This window comes from Bos indicus, chromosome 20 (assembly GCF_029378745.1).
Source record: "Bos indicus isolate NIAB-ARS_2022 breed Sahiwal x Tharparkar chromosome 20, NIAB-ARS_B.indTharparkar_mat_pri_1.0, whole genome shotgun sequence".
NCBI lineage: Eukaryota > Metazoa > Chordata > Mammalia > Artiodactyla > Bovidae > Bos > Bos indicus.
The window spans coordinates 37953114-37969035 of record NC_091779.1 but is presented as its reverse complement, the minus strand read 5'-3'; the positions used below and the strand labels follow the sequence as shown (position 1 = coordinate 37969035).

Genomic DNA, 15922 nt, shown 5'->3' with positions numbered 1-15922 from the left:
GGCAAAAGAAGAGGGCAGCAGAGGATGAGATGGTTAGATAGCATCACTGACTCAATGGACATGAGCTTGAGCAAACTCCGGGAGACAGTGAAGTCTGGTGTGTTGTAGTCCATGGGGTCACAAGGAGTTGGACATGACCCAAGAGACTGAACAACAACAGTGTTAACAGTCTGCCTGTGGCTCTTGATTCCTCTTCTATACCCTAGTTGCAAGTTCCCAAGATTATTAGGCAAACTCTAGCCAAATGCAAAATATTTATTTCTGGATAAAGTGACTGTGTCCCTTCTATTATGGTGAACTTAACTACAATCCAACATTGACTAATGATCTACAATGTAGAGGACAGGGCAAGGTCTAGAACAGGAGGAAAGACACTAAATGGTCCAGGAAAACTGGAAACACCTTTCCACTGGATAACCTAACCTTGGGACAAACAGAAGGCAACCTTCTCTCTCGTTACCTCTCCTCTCCCCATCCCCACCTGGCCAAAGGTCCCAGAAAGTCAAAAGGCTCTCTCCACCAAGACGCTAACTCCTTATACAGGTTGAAACCCTAAAGCCTAAGCTCATTTTATGGATTTGTTTTGCTCTAGTGTTTGAGTTACTTTTTAGTGAATCTAAATATCAAGATACTGATATTTTGGTATTCCTTAAACCAAATATCAAAATATCTACCTTGTACATTTGAGCAGTAAAATCACTATATTTAAGGTCTTCAGATGGAAGGGGCTGTGACTGATGAGAGACTAGAAGGCAGACTTTTTTCCATAGACACACATTTTAAAATTAACAGGCACACTGGAATTGATCATATCCCAACCATTACCATGATTTCATGTTGTATTTTTTTAAAAACCTGGTCATTTACATTGGCTTTTAAAATGTCTTTTTACTCAAAACTATTAATTTACTACTCAGGATAGTACCTGTAAGCTAACTTACAGTGGTATTGCTGCAAGAACCAGAAAATAGAGGGGTTAAGACTTTCAGTTCAGTTCAGTTCGGTCACTCAGTCGTGTCCGACTCTTTGTGACCCCATGAATCGCAGCACGCCAGGCCTCCCTGTCCATCACCAACTCCCGGAGTTCACTCAAACTCACATCCATCGAGTCGGTGATGCCATCCAGCCATCTCGTCCTCTGTCGTCCCCTTTTCCTCCTGCCCCCAATCCCTCCCAGCATCAGAGTCTTCCAATGAGTCAACTCTTCGCGTGAGGTGGCCAAAGTACTGGAGTTTCAGCTTTAGCATCATTCCTTCCAAAAGACTTTGGTGATATTTTAATCCAAAACTACATGGTAAGTGGATAATCCACAACAACCCATTTTAAAGACTAATGGAAATACTTCAAAGATGAATAGAATGATTTTGTGAAAAATCATTTATCGTGACATGATGCTTTGAAGGAAAGCTCTGAAGCAAGAGGAAATAGCTATGTAAATAGATTTTCTTGTGAAAGTCTCTCAGTCGTATCTGACTGCTTGTGACCCTGTGGACTATACAGTCCATGGAACTCTCCAGGCCAGAATACTGGAGTTCCCTTCTCCAGGGGATCTTCCCAACCCAGGGATGGAACCCAGGTCTCCCACATTGCAGGTGGATTCTTTACCATCTAAGCCACCAGGGAAGCCACTTGTGAAAGCAAAGAACTAATCTAGTATGATGACAACGTAACAAATCATTCAAGCTCTCTTCAATCATTTAAAGAGAGTAGGTGTAGGGAGAAAAAAAAAAGTTGCAGTTGGGGAAAACATTTTAAAAGAATGGTTAAAAAAAAAGAAAGTTCCCCAAATACTGTCCTACTTACTGCAACTATCAATACATCACCCCCCGACCTACAGACTCCCTAGCAGTATTGTTTCAGCATGTAAAACCATCATTTATTATAATAGATTTCTTCTCTAGCTATGCAGGTTTTCAAGTATTCATTGTACAAATCAGAACACACAACCCCTACTCCCAGTGAACTCAGAATCTTCTGGTATAAAAAGGTGTGTATTGTTCAGATAGAGCTCTTCAAAGTCTTCCAGGATCCCAAGTTTTGAATTTTTTTTAACCACTGATGATTATTAAAAATGGGAGAACAAAATTCATTATAATCCATGCCTTTGCTAGCCTATAAAATATTCAAATTAACACTTCAAACATCCTTTTCCATTTTTTCTTTTTAGCTCCTCGTTTAGCCAGTAATTTTCTTAAAAATCTATCATAAAATAAAGCCTGTGACACTTAAAAAATATTTTTTATATGTTTCTTCATGTAGAAAACATATATAAGCCTTCTTATTGATTTACACCCTAATCCTTCATGTTTACTTTAATGTTAAGGAATAAGCTTCATTTAAAACAATTCTTCTTTCCAGTTCAGCAGTTCATGTAATATGATTTTGATTTACTCGATCCATGAATAGAAATACATATGGAATATCAAAAACATTAACTCAAAAATATCTGAAGAATCTACATTTACCAGGAAGCACTGTGTCACATATTAGCAGTGAATGAAGTCAACAGGGAAAAGAGTAATAGTGTGGAAAAAAGACATGAAATATAATATTCTGGGGCAATCTGGTTTTCAAATAATGACCCATAAGAGCTGAAGAAATAAATGAACTAAAAAAGAAAAGATAATGGTTTACTTTTATTCACATGTAGTTGCCATTAAAAGGAACTCATTCATAAAAACATTTTTGCTATTCTAACAACCTTTCCCTCTCGTCACCTCTTACAAGTAAATCCCACAACAGGTCAGAAATGTTAAAGGTTATATCACAAATGGAACACATTAAGTAGTTTTTAAACCTCTAAAATATGGCTTATAAACAATTTTACATAGCAGGTTACCTATTAATATGTTACATATTAAACAGATATATGTACCATTTTGGACAATCAGATTTCTTTGATATTAAAGATGGAGTTGGCATTTTTGTCAAAAAGGTATTTTAAACCTGTTAAGGAGTTTCTATAGTGTGGAATTTCACTTCTTTATAAAGTGGTATCTTAAGTATATCATTATTAAATCAAATCAGAAACTAGATCCATCTCTGGGAAAACACCCAATTTTTATTGTATGCATCATGTAAACTCCTTGCGAGTAGTATCTATGCAGTTACTCTCAACTAAGAAAAACAAATTCTTGTTCTGGATATACATCAAAACCTAAGATTATCTTTGTATAATAATATTTAAAAATCTGACAAGAACATGATAAATGTTACCAACCCAAGAGCCAAACCTCGGTTTGATTACACATCCTAGTTTTCGCAGAATCTACTTCTGAGCTCACCAAATTCAGTTCTATCAGGACAGCAGCTGTTCAGATCACCATGTACATCCAGCGCCTGACACAGTGCATGGCAGAGTCGGTGTTCAGTAAATATTACAGTGACTGAAGACAAATTTTTAACAGCAAGTGGAAAAAAAATACAACTTTGAATAACTGGACTAAGAATACCAATTGTCTCATGATGCAGCAAGAGGAACTTTTTGTGATAATTCTAGGATTATTTATAAGTAAACTGGGAATTAGGTAAAGAAACTGTCATAATGGGAAAAAAAGAAAAGCCACAACATTTTATCCTCCAAACCTAATGTGTAAAATTTGGAATATGAACTAGGTGAAAACTACCATGATAATAAGTAAGGCAATTCCAAAACTAAAATGTTTTGCATATTTATTAAACAATCCATTTTCTTTCTGACAATACTCCTAATACTAGATGAAAATTGTTATAGGTTTTACCAAACTCATAATAGAATGTGCCTAATCAGTTCATCCTTTGTCTTTAAATCCGTTAGAGAGTTTTAAATATGGAAGAACTTTATCAGCCTCAAATTATTAAAAAAAATTACCAAAGACCTAAAATAATTATTGGCTAATTAATACATTTGTAATAGTGCCATGATTTTGTCCTTATATATTTCACCCAGCATTGTCAAAATTAACCTGATAGTCAATGAAATGAAAACATCTATAATTTCAAAAATGATTGAATTTTTAAATCAGTAGTCATAACAATATCATTGTGTTCTGAAATTAGAAAACTCTTGGCAGATATACAAAAACACATTTATCAGGATTTATCAAAATTCTCCATCAAAGTTTTTTAAAAAACCTTAATCTTTAGGTACTATAAAAAAATACTAATCAAATGAGATGTGTTTGGTCTGACCAATTCCACAAAGTGAGGAGGAAAAGGAAGGAAAAAAAAAAAAAAACTTGTACAGTTAAATTTCAAATCCTAAACATGAAATCTTTTATTTGAGCCTACCTCTCTAAATTTATAAAGATACCAGCACTCTTGGAAACCAACTGTAAGCAGTATCAAAATTTCACTGTTATGAATTCTAATCAGTTTAGTCCTCCATTTTCTTACATACTGAACATCTTTTCCATCAGAATCCGTCAGAAAAATAATGCAAATCTCACTTTCTTGGTCACCCTTCAGCCCAAGGCCAATCAGTCTCAACAACCAAAAACTGTAGCTTTATGACTGGTAGGCTGCTTCTGCAGTAAAACTATTTCTCTAGCAATCAAAATTGTCATCTGAGGCAATCCTTCACTGCTCTAGAAGCACAGTTCGAAGCTCGTCTTCTTTCTCGATCAACATTGAAGCAATGGCTCCGTCATTAAACTCAAAGGAAGTTCCTCCATCCACAACCATGCATGCATCCCAACACCGAGAACGCACACACACCCTAGGCAGAGAGAGACGTGTGTTAAATATCAACACTTTGCTTAAACTGCAGTTTCTTTACAACACTGAGTTTTTATCTAAACTGGCAGGTAGATCATCTGGCCTTGATTTTAAAAATCAAGTTGCCCTGCCCTTTGTTATGAGAGAATTAGTGACTATGTCAATATGAGTACATTACCCAAAAAAATCTCAAAATTGAAACATTCAGGATAGCTCCATTCACCCAAACACTTAAAAGTGAACAAGTTCAGACTTGATGGAACTCATAGGAGCTTTTTGAACATTATTACCATTACAAGTATTTTAAGTATTGACCAAGAATGTAACTACTGTCATGTAAAATTTTTACTTATATACAACATACAGAAAAGGCACAAATTATCAGGGTACAGCTCAATGAGCACACTTGTGTAATCATCACCCAAATTAGGAACTGAATGTTACACTCAGTTCCCGGGAAGTTCCCTCATTGCTCTTAACCCATCTCCCAGTCTCTACTCCCCGCGCCTCCTTCCCAAGCATATCCACTATCCTAATTTCAATCACATAGTAATAATAGCTTTGTCTATTCTTGAAATTCTATATAAATGGAAGAATACAATAGATATGCCTCTATTTGGCTTCTTTTGCTCAACAGTATGCTTGTGAAATCATCCACATTATCATACGTAGCAGCACTGGGTTCATTTTCATTGCTGTCTGAAAACACCTGCATTGTACGAAAATACCAAAACTTAAGTATCTCTTCTACTATTCATGGACATTAGGGTTTTTATCTATTGGGAACATTGCTACTATGAATATTCTTGAGTATGTCTTTTCGTACATACATATCTGTCAGTGTATACACTTCTGCTGGATATATATCTTCGAGCAGAATCACTGAGTCACTGCATGTCCTATATTCAGCTTTGGTAGGTAACTGCCAAACAATTTTCCATATTATTCCTAACAGTATAAAAGTTTTATATAAAATTTCTAGTTGCTCCACTTTTATATAAAAGTTTTAGTTGCTCCACCTTATCAACAACTGGGATTTTAGCTAGGCTGGTGTGTGTGTGTGGTATTGTATTTGTTCAGTTGCTCCATCATATCTGACTCTAAGCGACCCCATGAACTGCAGCACGCCAGGTTCCTCTATCCTTCACTATCTCCTGGAGTTTGCTCAAACTCATGCCATTGAGTCGATGATGCCATTCAACCATCTCATTTTCTGTCACCCCCTTTTCCTCCTGCCCTCAATCTTTCCCAACATCAAGGTGTTTTCCAATGAGTCAGCTCTTCACATCAGGTGGCCAAAGTATTGGAGCTTCAGCTTCAGCATCAGTCCCTCCAATGAATATTCAGGATTGATCTCCTTTAGGATTGACTGGTTTGATCTCCTTGCAGTCCAAGGGACTCTCAAGAGTCTTCTCCAGCACCACAATTCAAAAGCATCAATTCTTCGGCACTCAGCCTTTTTTAAGGTCCAATTCTCACATCCTTACATGACTATGGTATTATATGATATAGTTTTAATTTACATTTCTCACATGAATAAGGTCAAGGATGTTTCTCCATACACGTATCAGCCATTTGGATATTCTCTTTTGCGAAATGCCCGTCCAAGACTTTCGGCCATTTTTCTAAGGGGTTGCCTGCCTTCTTTCTTACTGACTGGTAAGAATTTTTATAATATATTCTGGATATGAGTCCATTGCTGAACATAGATACTATCTCACTCTGTGGCTTGCCTCTTTATTTTCTTCATGGTGTCTTGATTAACAAAAGTTAATAACTCTAATTTAGTTCAACCTGTCAATCTGTTGCTAAGAAATATTTTCCAGCCAAAGTCATAAAGCTGTTCTCATACTTACATGAGCAAACATTTAAATGAATCTTTCAGTCTTACCCAATCTGAGTACAGATTTGTTGATTAATCAAAATTAATTCTCAAATGATTAAGTGATTTTTAAATATGATCACTATCCTTTTTAGTGTCTTTCCTGGAAAAAAATCAATTATGCATTTTCAAAAAAGTATATGCACACTGTTAAGAAGCAATTTGTAACTGAACTATTCTTTGCTTGCCATGAAAAGTGAAAGTAGAAGTCGCTTAGTTGTGTCTGACTCTTTGTGACCCCATGGACTGTAGCCTGCCAGGCTCCTTTGTCCATGGAATTATCCAGGCAAGAATGCTGGAGTAGGTAGCCATTCCCTTCTCCAAGGGGATCTTCCCAACCCAGGGACTGAACTCAGGTCTCCCGCATTACAGGTGGATTCCTTTTCATCTGAGCCACCAGGGAAGCCCAAGAATACTGGAGTGGGTAGGCTATCCCTTCTCCAGGGAATCTTCCTGAGCCAAGAATCAAACTGGGGTCTCCTGCATTGCTGAAGGATTCTCTACCAGCTGAAGTATCAGGGAAGCCCTAACTATAGTTAAGTTTTCTTGTTAGTCTGGAAGACTGGGAAACCTTTACAAAAATTATAAACATTTTTGTATATCTTCTTCCCCTCAAAAAAAAAAAAAATCCGTGGCAAATTTAATAGATGTGGGCATGGGTGGGAGATTCACTTGTAGGGAAAAGCTGAAAGAAATGAGTCCTTTATGTTGCTACACAATTTAGGCTTTATATGAATGTATGTCCTGCTTTTATTCCACAGCATATGAAAAAAAAGTTGCTTTCCAGTCAGTTTCTTTTGAAGTGACAATCTGATCTTACTGTGTCTTACTTAATAAAGTAAAAACAAACAAGCACACATTACCCAATTAAATAACCATGTCCTTTCTTTCCACTCAGTTAAATTTTAGTTTCTCTAAAATGAAACAGTAAGTTTCAGAGAAAATATCACGTTAGCCAGGTTATTAGCATGATACCGCTGTAGCGCCACAGCTTCTACTTTTCCTGCATGATTAAGTTTGAAGGAGTGATTTAATGAAACTGAATACTTTCACAGCCAAATGTGCTTTATAATTAATTACAAGGGAGGAAAACAGCTACAAGAGACTGTGGAAGCTTACTTTGAGGTGAAACAACGCTGGCGACTGCTTGAGAAAATTCTGTTTGCTATTGGTTCTCGAATACTGAAAAGTATTTTTGGTTCTTCTGGACTATAGAGCAGTGATTCATTATATTCGTTTGTTACTATAAAGGAAAAAAGCCAAATATTAGCACATTCAATGAAAAACAGTCACTTCTGAGAAGTGCATAATGAGAATGGATGCTATCCCCAATTTAAAGGCAGTTCTATTCCAAAAGTCTGTTTGGCAGCAAGTTTCTTAGAACTCATGACAAACTCCATTAAAAAAAAAATGCTTATAAACAAGGAGTATGTTCCCAAATTAGCCCACAGAAGCCTACATCACCCGCAGGATAGCAGAAATAGGTACCTTTGGTGGGGGAAGGGAGGACTGTAAAGTCAGTAAACAAGGAGAAACTAGTTTGAAGCACTCAAAAATGGAACTTGAGTTGATATAATCCCTTGCTAATAAGTTCCTTTCCAAAACATCATGCCAAAGAGTTCATGAGGTATTTCTACAAGCCTTTGGGATCTACTTTCTCCCTAACCAAGAGGCACACAAAGTTGGCATGCAGAGCACAAACTGGTTAAAGACAACTGTACAAAGAAACTGGGCTTGAAAAAAGCATTTAGTTGAACACCACATTAAAAGACATCACAAAACTATCAGATAATCTACCTTATATACCAAAATTTCATTTGAATTAAATGAAGTGTCTGTAACAGTGACTGCACCATTGGCATTCACTATTGCTTCTGAAGATAAGTCAAATCTTCAAAGGAATAATATTCATTCAGTAAAGCAGTATGTTTATTAAAATAAAAATCACTGTATTTTATATATACCCTTAAATTACTTTACATAACTGATGTAAATTTCAGTTGTTTTATATATACTGTTTTAAGTTAAATTATCTAATGAAGAATCAATTACTACAAATGCCTCACTTTCCTTCCTTTGATACAGATTTAACACTAATTCCAACTCAAAGCTATGATTAAAATAATATTTTAGGTCTCAAAATCAGAGAGGGAGAAAACAATCCATTTTAGAGAACTGAAAGTAACCACAGAGATTTACTCCTGTTTACAAACTATTTTAAAGGCAAACCATTTCAACAAAGAAAGTCTTTCGGGAATCCAAAACACACAAATAAAATGAATTGACTCTGTTAATATACTTTATCATGTATTGCTACATCACTTTAAAGGCAACCAATATGAACATATCTGTTACCATAACTCTCAAATTCAAATGTTTACAGATGACAACTGCAGCATAGGTAAGTAAAGGCAACTATAAACAAGTTTGGATTTGGGGGTTTTTTCTAAAAATAATTTACCTTGAAATCTTAGGATACTCTTCAACTAAACAGAGACAACACTATTTAGCTTTAGTTTGAGGTCCATACTTTCGATGAATAGACTTTAGTGTGTTAAAATTTCATATGTAAATCAAATGAATGTGGTTTTCAGTTTATGAATTTAAATATTTTTTAAAATAATTTTTTTAACAAATTTGAAGACTTCCCCAGCAATCTATGTCCACTCCCTCATTCCACTGTTGAGGAAGCACAGGAGCAAAGAAAACAGTCTTGCCCATTGTTTCAGTGAGTGACTGGCTGGTCTGGGATTGGAACCCAGGTCTTCAAATTCCCTGGTAAGTATCCTTTCTCGACCAGTGCTGGTTTTCTTAAAGGAACACTGAACTGACTGGGCAGGAGTATGTAGGAAAAGGATAAGATAACATTTTAGTTGAATGTGAAGGTAAGCATTCACAGCTCAATGAATTCCTTCCCATTCAGAAGATATTAACGGCACACCAAATTTAGGTGTGCATTTCCTATTTGCCAGACGTGTATGTTTCTACATTTTCCTATTCCCCAGGAAAAGTTTGCAATCACACTGTTTTGACACAGAAGTTAGATTTCCATGGCTGACAAAAATCATAAAATTTCAACTTAAACTTTCTACTGATTCAATATATTTTAAGGGGTATTATATTGTTGGAGTCAAAAAAGTACTATGCTTTGCTTAATTAGACAAGTACATTTCATGATAACATCCTCAAAATATACACAGAACTTAACTGAAAACGTCAGTGATTATGATCATTTGTCACTGACCTTTTTCTACCAATTCTCTGTTCAATGGAAGACTTAAATTTCCTTGTCGGTTTGCTATTGGAAAAAGAAAGGGGGAAAATATCTTGATTAAATAAAATATTTTGTGACATACTATATAGCTAACATACAATAAAATCTACACATTATATAGCATATTATAATTGTAACATAAGAGCTATTTAGTACTCACCAATATTTAGAACATCTTCCACAGCCTGAGGTGCCACTCTGTTAATATTGAATGACCTAGAAATAAATACCACAAACATTTTTTCTTATTTTAGTTCTAAAAACATACTAAAAATGAAAAAAGAATAATCTACTTAATGTACAAAGAACTCTTAGAAATTATCAGGCAAAAACATACCCAAAAAACAATAGCCACCTCATATAGTTTTTAAAAGTAGGCAAAGTACATGGGTTAACGGTCCAGGAGTCATATGAAAATATGTTAAATCTCACTCATACCTGAGGAGATATTAAAACAAGATTCTTCTCAGATTTTAAAGATTAAAAACTGATAATGTATTGACATGGGTATGGGAAGAGAAGTATGCCCATATACTAATGGAATTATAAAAATTACAATTAGACAATTCTGTTAAGATTTAAAATGAACATATTCTTCAACCTAGTAGTTTATCCTAAAATATACTTGCACATATAATACACAAAGACAAGTATAAGGATATTTACAGAAGCATTGTTTACAATAGCAAAACCACAGAAAGCTGGGTAAATATAGCCACTCAGTAGAATACTACATAGATATTAAAAAGACTATACTACAACCATATGTATAATACCAATGTGGAAAGATATCAACACATTAAGTTAAAAAACCAAAAGCATTATACAGTATATGTATGTGTATATGTGTGTTCAGTTGCTCAGTTGTGTTCGACTCTTTGCACCCCCATGGACTGCAGCACACCAAGTCTCTCTGTCCCTCACCATCTCTTGAAGTTTGCCCAATAAAAAGTCCACGTCCATTGCATCGGTGATTCTGTCCAGGCATCTCGTCCTCTGACACCCTTTTCTCCTTCTGCCCTCAATCTTTCCCAGCATCAGGGACTTTTCCAATGAGTCAGCTGTCCTATATATTTATATAGAACTTCCTTGTGTTACTTATATTAAAAAATATATAGAGTGGTTATATCTGGAGATTAGTACTAGAATATAAAATGAAAGAAACCAGCTTTTCGTTGTATCCCCTTTGTATTATTTAACATGTTTTTTTTTTTTTTTTAATTTTTATTTATTTTTTACTTTTTGGCTGCGCTGAGTCTTCATTGTTGCTTGTGGGCTTTTCTCTCTTTATGCCGAGCGGGGGCTACTCTGTTGTGGTGCATGGGCTTCTCGCTGCGGTGACTTTTCTTGCAGGGCACGGGTTTCTACGGCATATAGGCTTCAGCAGTTGCAGCTCCCGGGGCTCTAGAGTACAGGCTCAGTAGCTGTGGCACACAGGCTTAGTTGCTCCACAGCACGTGTAATCTTCTCAGATGAGAGATCAAACCTGTGTCCCCTGAACGGCAGGCGGATTCTTAACCACTGGACCACCAGGGAAGTCCTAACACAGTTTTTAAACATGTATTTCTTTAAATTATAAAATAATTTCTGTAGGTGAGAAACCTTTAGCAAGATGCCATGCGTAACCACTGAAGAACAAACATTACCACAAACAGGAGTAACTTTTAAAAGCAGCAACTTTTAAAAGGTGGTTAGACCCTTAACCACCTAAGGACTAAACAGGTGGTTAAGGAAAGGTGTTTCTTTTAAAAAACACAATTCTTCCAGCTAATTTAGAATTCCCCTCCTGCCTCTACCTCTTTCCAGTAGATGCTCCTTCGAAAAGGAACAGCACTGCATAGTCACACGACTCTAAACCTAATTCAGGGGCTCTTAACATTTTGAGGGAAGAAGAATAAGAGATGCTCCATATACCCGCTCTAATCCTATACTCTCCATATTTTGAGAAATGTGAAAACATTTTGGACATTCTCTTAAGAAAAATGCAGATATACAAATTTTTACATTAAAAAATTGGAGTCATTCACAGACCATATCCTTATGCTAAAAAAAAAAAAAAAATCTAAAATATGGCCCTTGCCTAACCTATTTTTCACCATTACTCACCCTCCAACTTTACATTCCAAACACCCCAAGCTCCATTCTCGCCTCTTGCTCACACTTACTATGTGGTAGAAACCAAAATACTTCAAGTGTTGTGGCTTTCTTCTGGTTTAGTATGAGGTTCACAAAACCTATCTCATTAGCATTACTACTGTCACACACTACAAGCCATAAGGCACTAAAGGCAGTATCTGGCTCTTGGCAAGAACTCAACAAAAATGTCAAGTGCAAGGAAATCTGTATGAGTTACACTCTTAATTCCTCATTACTGCTTTAGAATTCTATTTTAAAGTCACATAAAAATAAGCTGTTAATAGGGTTCCACTGAAATAAAATATGTAAAGGGCAAAAGATAATAGTGACTCATGTATCTTTACTATAGTTAAGACTTAGTTTAAGAGAGCAGAAGTCTTACAAGACATGTTCTAACATTCCTAGAACTATGACTTATTAGGAATACCACAAGTCAATACAAACTAAGTTCTCTGAGTTGCGGTTAAATTAAAACTTATTTCCTGCTGGTGTAATCTAAATCTCAGCCAATTCAATCTACCCTTAGGAGTGGTTTATATTCTACATCAAAGACAAACTATACGACAAAGCAGGTGTGAGCTGGCAAACAACAACTCTTTCCTTAGGTCTACAGCCTTCACCACTGTAAGAGTTCTGATGTGCAATCGGACGTAACTTCTACTAAAGACAACCGAACTGAAAGGCAAAGAGTCTCGTATCTTCATCAGCCAGTAAAACTTTCTCTTTACTTAAGAACACCTCCTCATCGTTAATTAGGTCTGCTGGGACAGAATGTACAAAGGAGGAGGACTGGGAACAGGCTTAAGAACTCATGGAGACAAACGACCCTGCTCTGTGGTACTTCTCTACTGTGTGCGGCAAACACATTCCACCCGGAGAAAGGACTGAGGTGAGTGACACTGAGACGATGCACAGACGCTTGTTATGCAACGTAACCACCACATCCTATGTCTTGTGCAAGAATTTCTGGAAATGCAAAGATGGGACAGCTAATCCCCGAGCTCTTCCCCCCACCCTCCCAGACACATGATTAGGCTGCATTTCCCACCCCTCTAGCCACACAGCATGTAACTATGTTCCAGCTAAAGGAATAAGAGCAACTATCATGGGCAACACTTCCCATAACCTCCCACAGGGGACCCTCCAAGATTTTCCTCCTTCTGGAGCACAGAAGTCTACGGTTTAGAGTTAAGCCCTGAAATTAAATCCTACCTCCTCCATTTATCAGCCACATGGCTTTGGGCAAGTCAGTTAACTTTTGAGACTTTTTATAGTCTATCAGTGAAAATAAAACTAACTAATCTCAGAGTATTCTTGAGAATTTAAGTAAGATAATATACTTACTTGGGACAAAGAAAGTGCTCAAAGATGGTACTGCGGTATGTTGAAATTATTAATGTAATGGATAGAACGTATAAACTTTCCCTCAGTATCTCTGATCCCTAGCCTTCTCTCTTCTCCCCTAATGCTTCTCTTTTCTCCCCTTACTCTCTGAAGAGAAAAAGGATCAAATGATACATGGGAAATCCAATCATAATGAAAGAATTATCAGGGATAACAGGAGAGTAGATCATGTCAGAAGCAAGCAAGCTGCATAAGGCTGAGTAGAAAAGGGACTAAGTAACCAAGGTGGCAGGGACAGGATATGGTTAGAGAGACAGAACTGGCTCTACACTAGAGCACTGAGCACAAAGCAGACGTTAATAAGCAACACAGAAAAGACAGAACTTCTAATCTAAGCCATACTTATTTAAATGCAACATCAACACAGGACTCAACCATACGGTGAGTGGTAGGGGAAATAAAACTTAAGTTTTAAAGAATTCAAACTTAAGTCAGTTTGATAAGTACTGCTTTAGCTGTATTTGTGAGCATGTAGTCATTTATTCAAAAAAGCATTTTAAGTGAATAAGTATGAAGCACTGTGCTAAGCAAAGAAAAAATTAAACAAAAAAAAGTCACTAGTCACCACCCCATGTGCCTCAAGTTGCTCAAACTAACTGGGTATGAACTTACTAGAAACCAATTATGTGCTAAGTGCTATAACAGTGCTATGAGGAAAAAGTGCTGGGTAAGGGCAAAAAAAGGGATTGATTAATTAGGCTTATGAAAAGAACAAGGTCTTAAGCAAAGATTTTGACATTTAAATGACATTTGAAGACTGGAATTTTTAGCCAGTAGATGGAAAGTGGAAAATGTTCAGGCAGTCAATGCAGGAAGAAGGTACATTGAGCAAAAACAAAAAGCCCAGAGAGAACATGGCTTGTGCTAAGAATTGCAAGTAGCCTGCAGAGCCTCCAGTGTAATGGGTTAGGGTCAGGCAGGAGTAGGCTGGCAAGGAACCTTAGCTCACATTTAAAGGGCTTCATATGACAGACTGAGTAATGTGAACACAGTCAGGAGTCAAGAAAGTTTTAAAGCACAGAAGGGAAATGGTGAGATCTATCTACATTATGGAAATATTACTCTGTGGTAGGAGTTACGAATAACAGCCTGAAGAAGCAAGATGAGGCACAAAGAATATTCACTAAAGAGATAGGGGGCGACACCAAGAAACAGCCACAGAAACTGAAAAGCAGGGGCTAGAATTCCTGAAGTACATCTGAGAGGATTCAGAGACTGCTAAGTACAGAGGGAGGACAGGAAGACCCAGAGTTAAGAGCCAGCCTTTAGGGAATAATGTGTCTTCCTGAGACTAGGAAGTCAAGGGTAAGTAACAGTGATACTATTCAGCAAGACAAGAAACACAGGAGAACTAAGGAAGACAAGAAATTCAGTTTTGAATGTGTTGAATCTGAAGTGCTATTAACATCCTTATGTAGTTAGTAGGTAATTTTACAATATGAGCCTGTACTCAAGAGAGATGACGGCTACAGATAAAAGTCAGGGAGGCATAGGCACATGTGTGCTAAGAAGTGCAAGAGACTTCCCAGAGAGGAGTCATAGGGCAGGTAGGTTTCAGGATGTCCCAGGTTATCTCCAATTAGGCCTTGAATGCACAAACTTCTGGCATATTTTTTGGTACTGTACTTTGTTTTCATTTCTTTATAACTTAAAATATTCGTTTTTTAAAATATACACTCCCTAAAAACACTCATCTTCTTTTTTCTCTTTATAAACCTAGTGCAGGAAGATAAAGAATGACCAGATCCAGGCCGAGCTGTAAGTCAAAGCTCGACTCTTGGACCCAGTGGATGAGTGCAACAGAAACTGAGCCAACCAGTAAATCAATGCCAGGCCCCTTCCTGCGTATCAGAGGCCTCAGATACACCAATGTGAGACCACACGCAAATTATATTACTTAAAGCATTTCACAAAATTTGATAAGCAACATTCCAAGTTACTCACCAGGCCTTTGATCCTGTTCCAGTACACAAATTGAGGCCAGAGCTCTTCTGTTTTTCCCATGGACCATCATCAACTGAAATCTCGTAGTAGGAAGCCCTATGAATTGAGAATATAAAACTGGATTTGCAGAACTTATGTCTCATGGTAAATGAGATAAAGTATCTTTTTCAGAGCTGATGAAATCTAAGTAGGTCATCCTGACTTAGACATACCTAACTTAGTAGGGACACATATCATGATGCTAATTCCAATACTGATTTAAGTGAAAAAATTTCAAAAATATCTATATGTCTACATCCTTCTCTGACCTATATGTGCCTCCATCCTTTAAGATTTCAAACAAGAGCTTCTTATAAATTTTTACCTAGCACTGCTATGGAAACATACAGAAGATGATTTCAGAATTCAAAAAGAAAATGCCATTCCTAGGGGAGTTTTCTCAGGAGCTAGTCCTTGACACATCTAAGTCTGCATCTAATCCTTCAAGTTACCAACCGTTTCTACTTAACTCTTGTTTCTCAAGTTATGTACTAATGTGCCTTTTGAATTGATAGTAAGCTAGCAGAAATAATGAGGTTCTAAAGAAA

General features: G+C 36.7%; 1 protein-coding gene across 3 annotated transcripts in view; it reads right to left on the bottom strand.

Moving 5' to 3' along the window:
• Positions 1-2616: 2616 nt before the first annotated feature.
• The window catches only part of NADK2 (NAD kinase 2, mitochondrial), a 45293-nt gene continuing 31987 nt past the window's right edge, over positions 2617-15922 (bottom strand). For all 3 annotated transcript variants that reach the window (XM_019982975.2, XM_019982976.2, XM_070774761.1), the window contains 5 exons: positions 15336-15431; positions 10012-10067; positions 9822-9875; positions 7697-7820; positions 2617-4696 (listed from right to left, as the gene is read on the bottom strand). In XM_019982975.2, the coding sequence (XP_019838534.2) occupies positions 4558-4696; positions 7697-7820; positions 9822-9875; positions 10012-10067; positions 15336-15431 (469 nt within the window). In that variant the 3' untranslated portion in view covers positions 2617-4557. The remainder of the gene's footprint in view (positions 4697-7696; positions 7821-9821; positions 9876-10011; positions 10068-15335; positions 15432-15922) is intronic.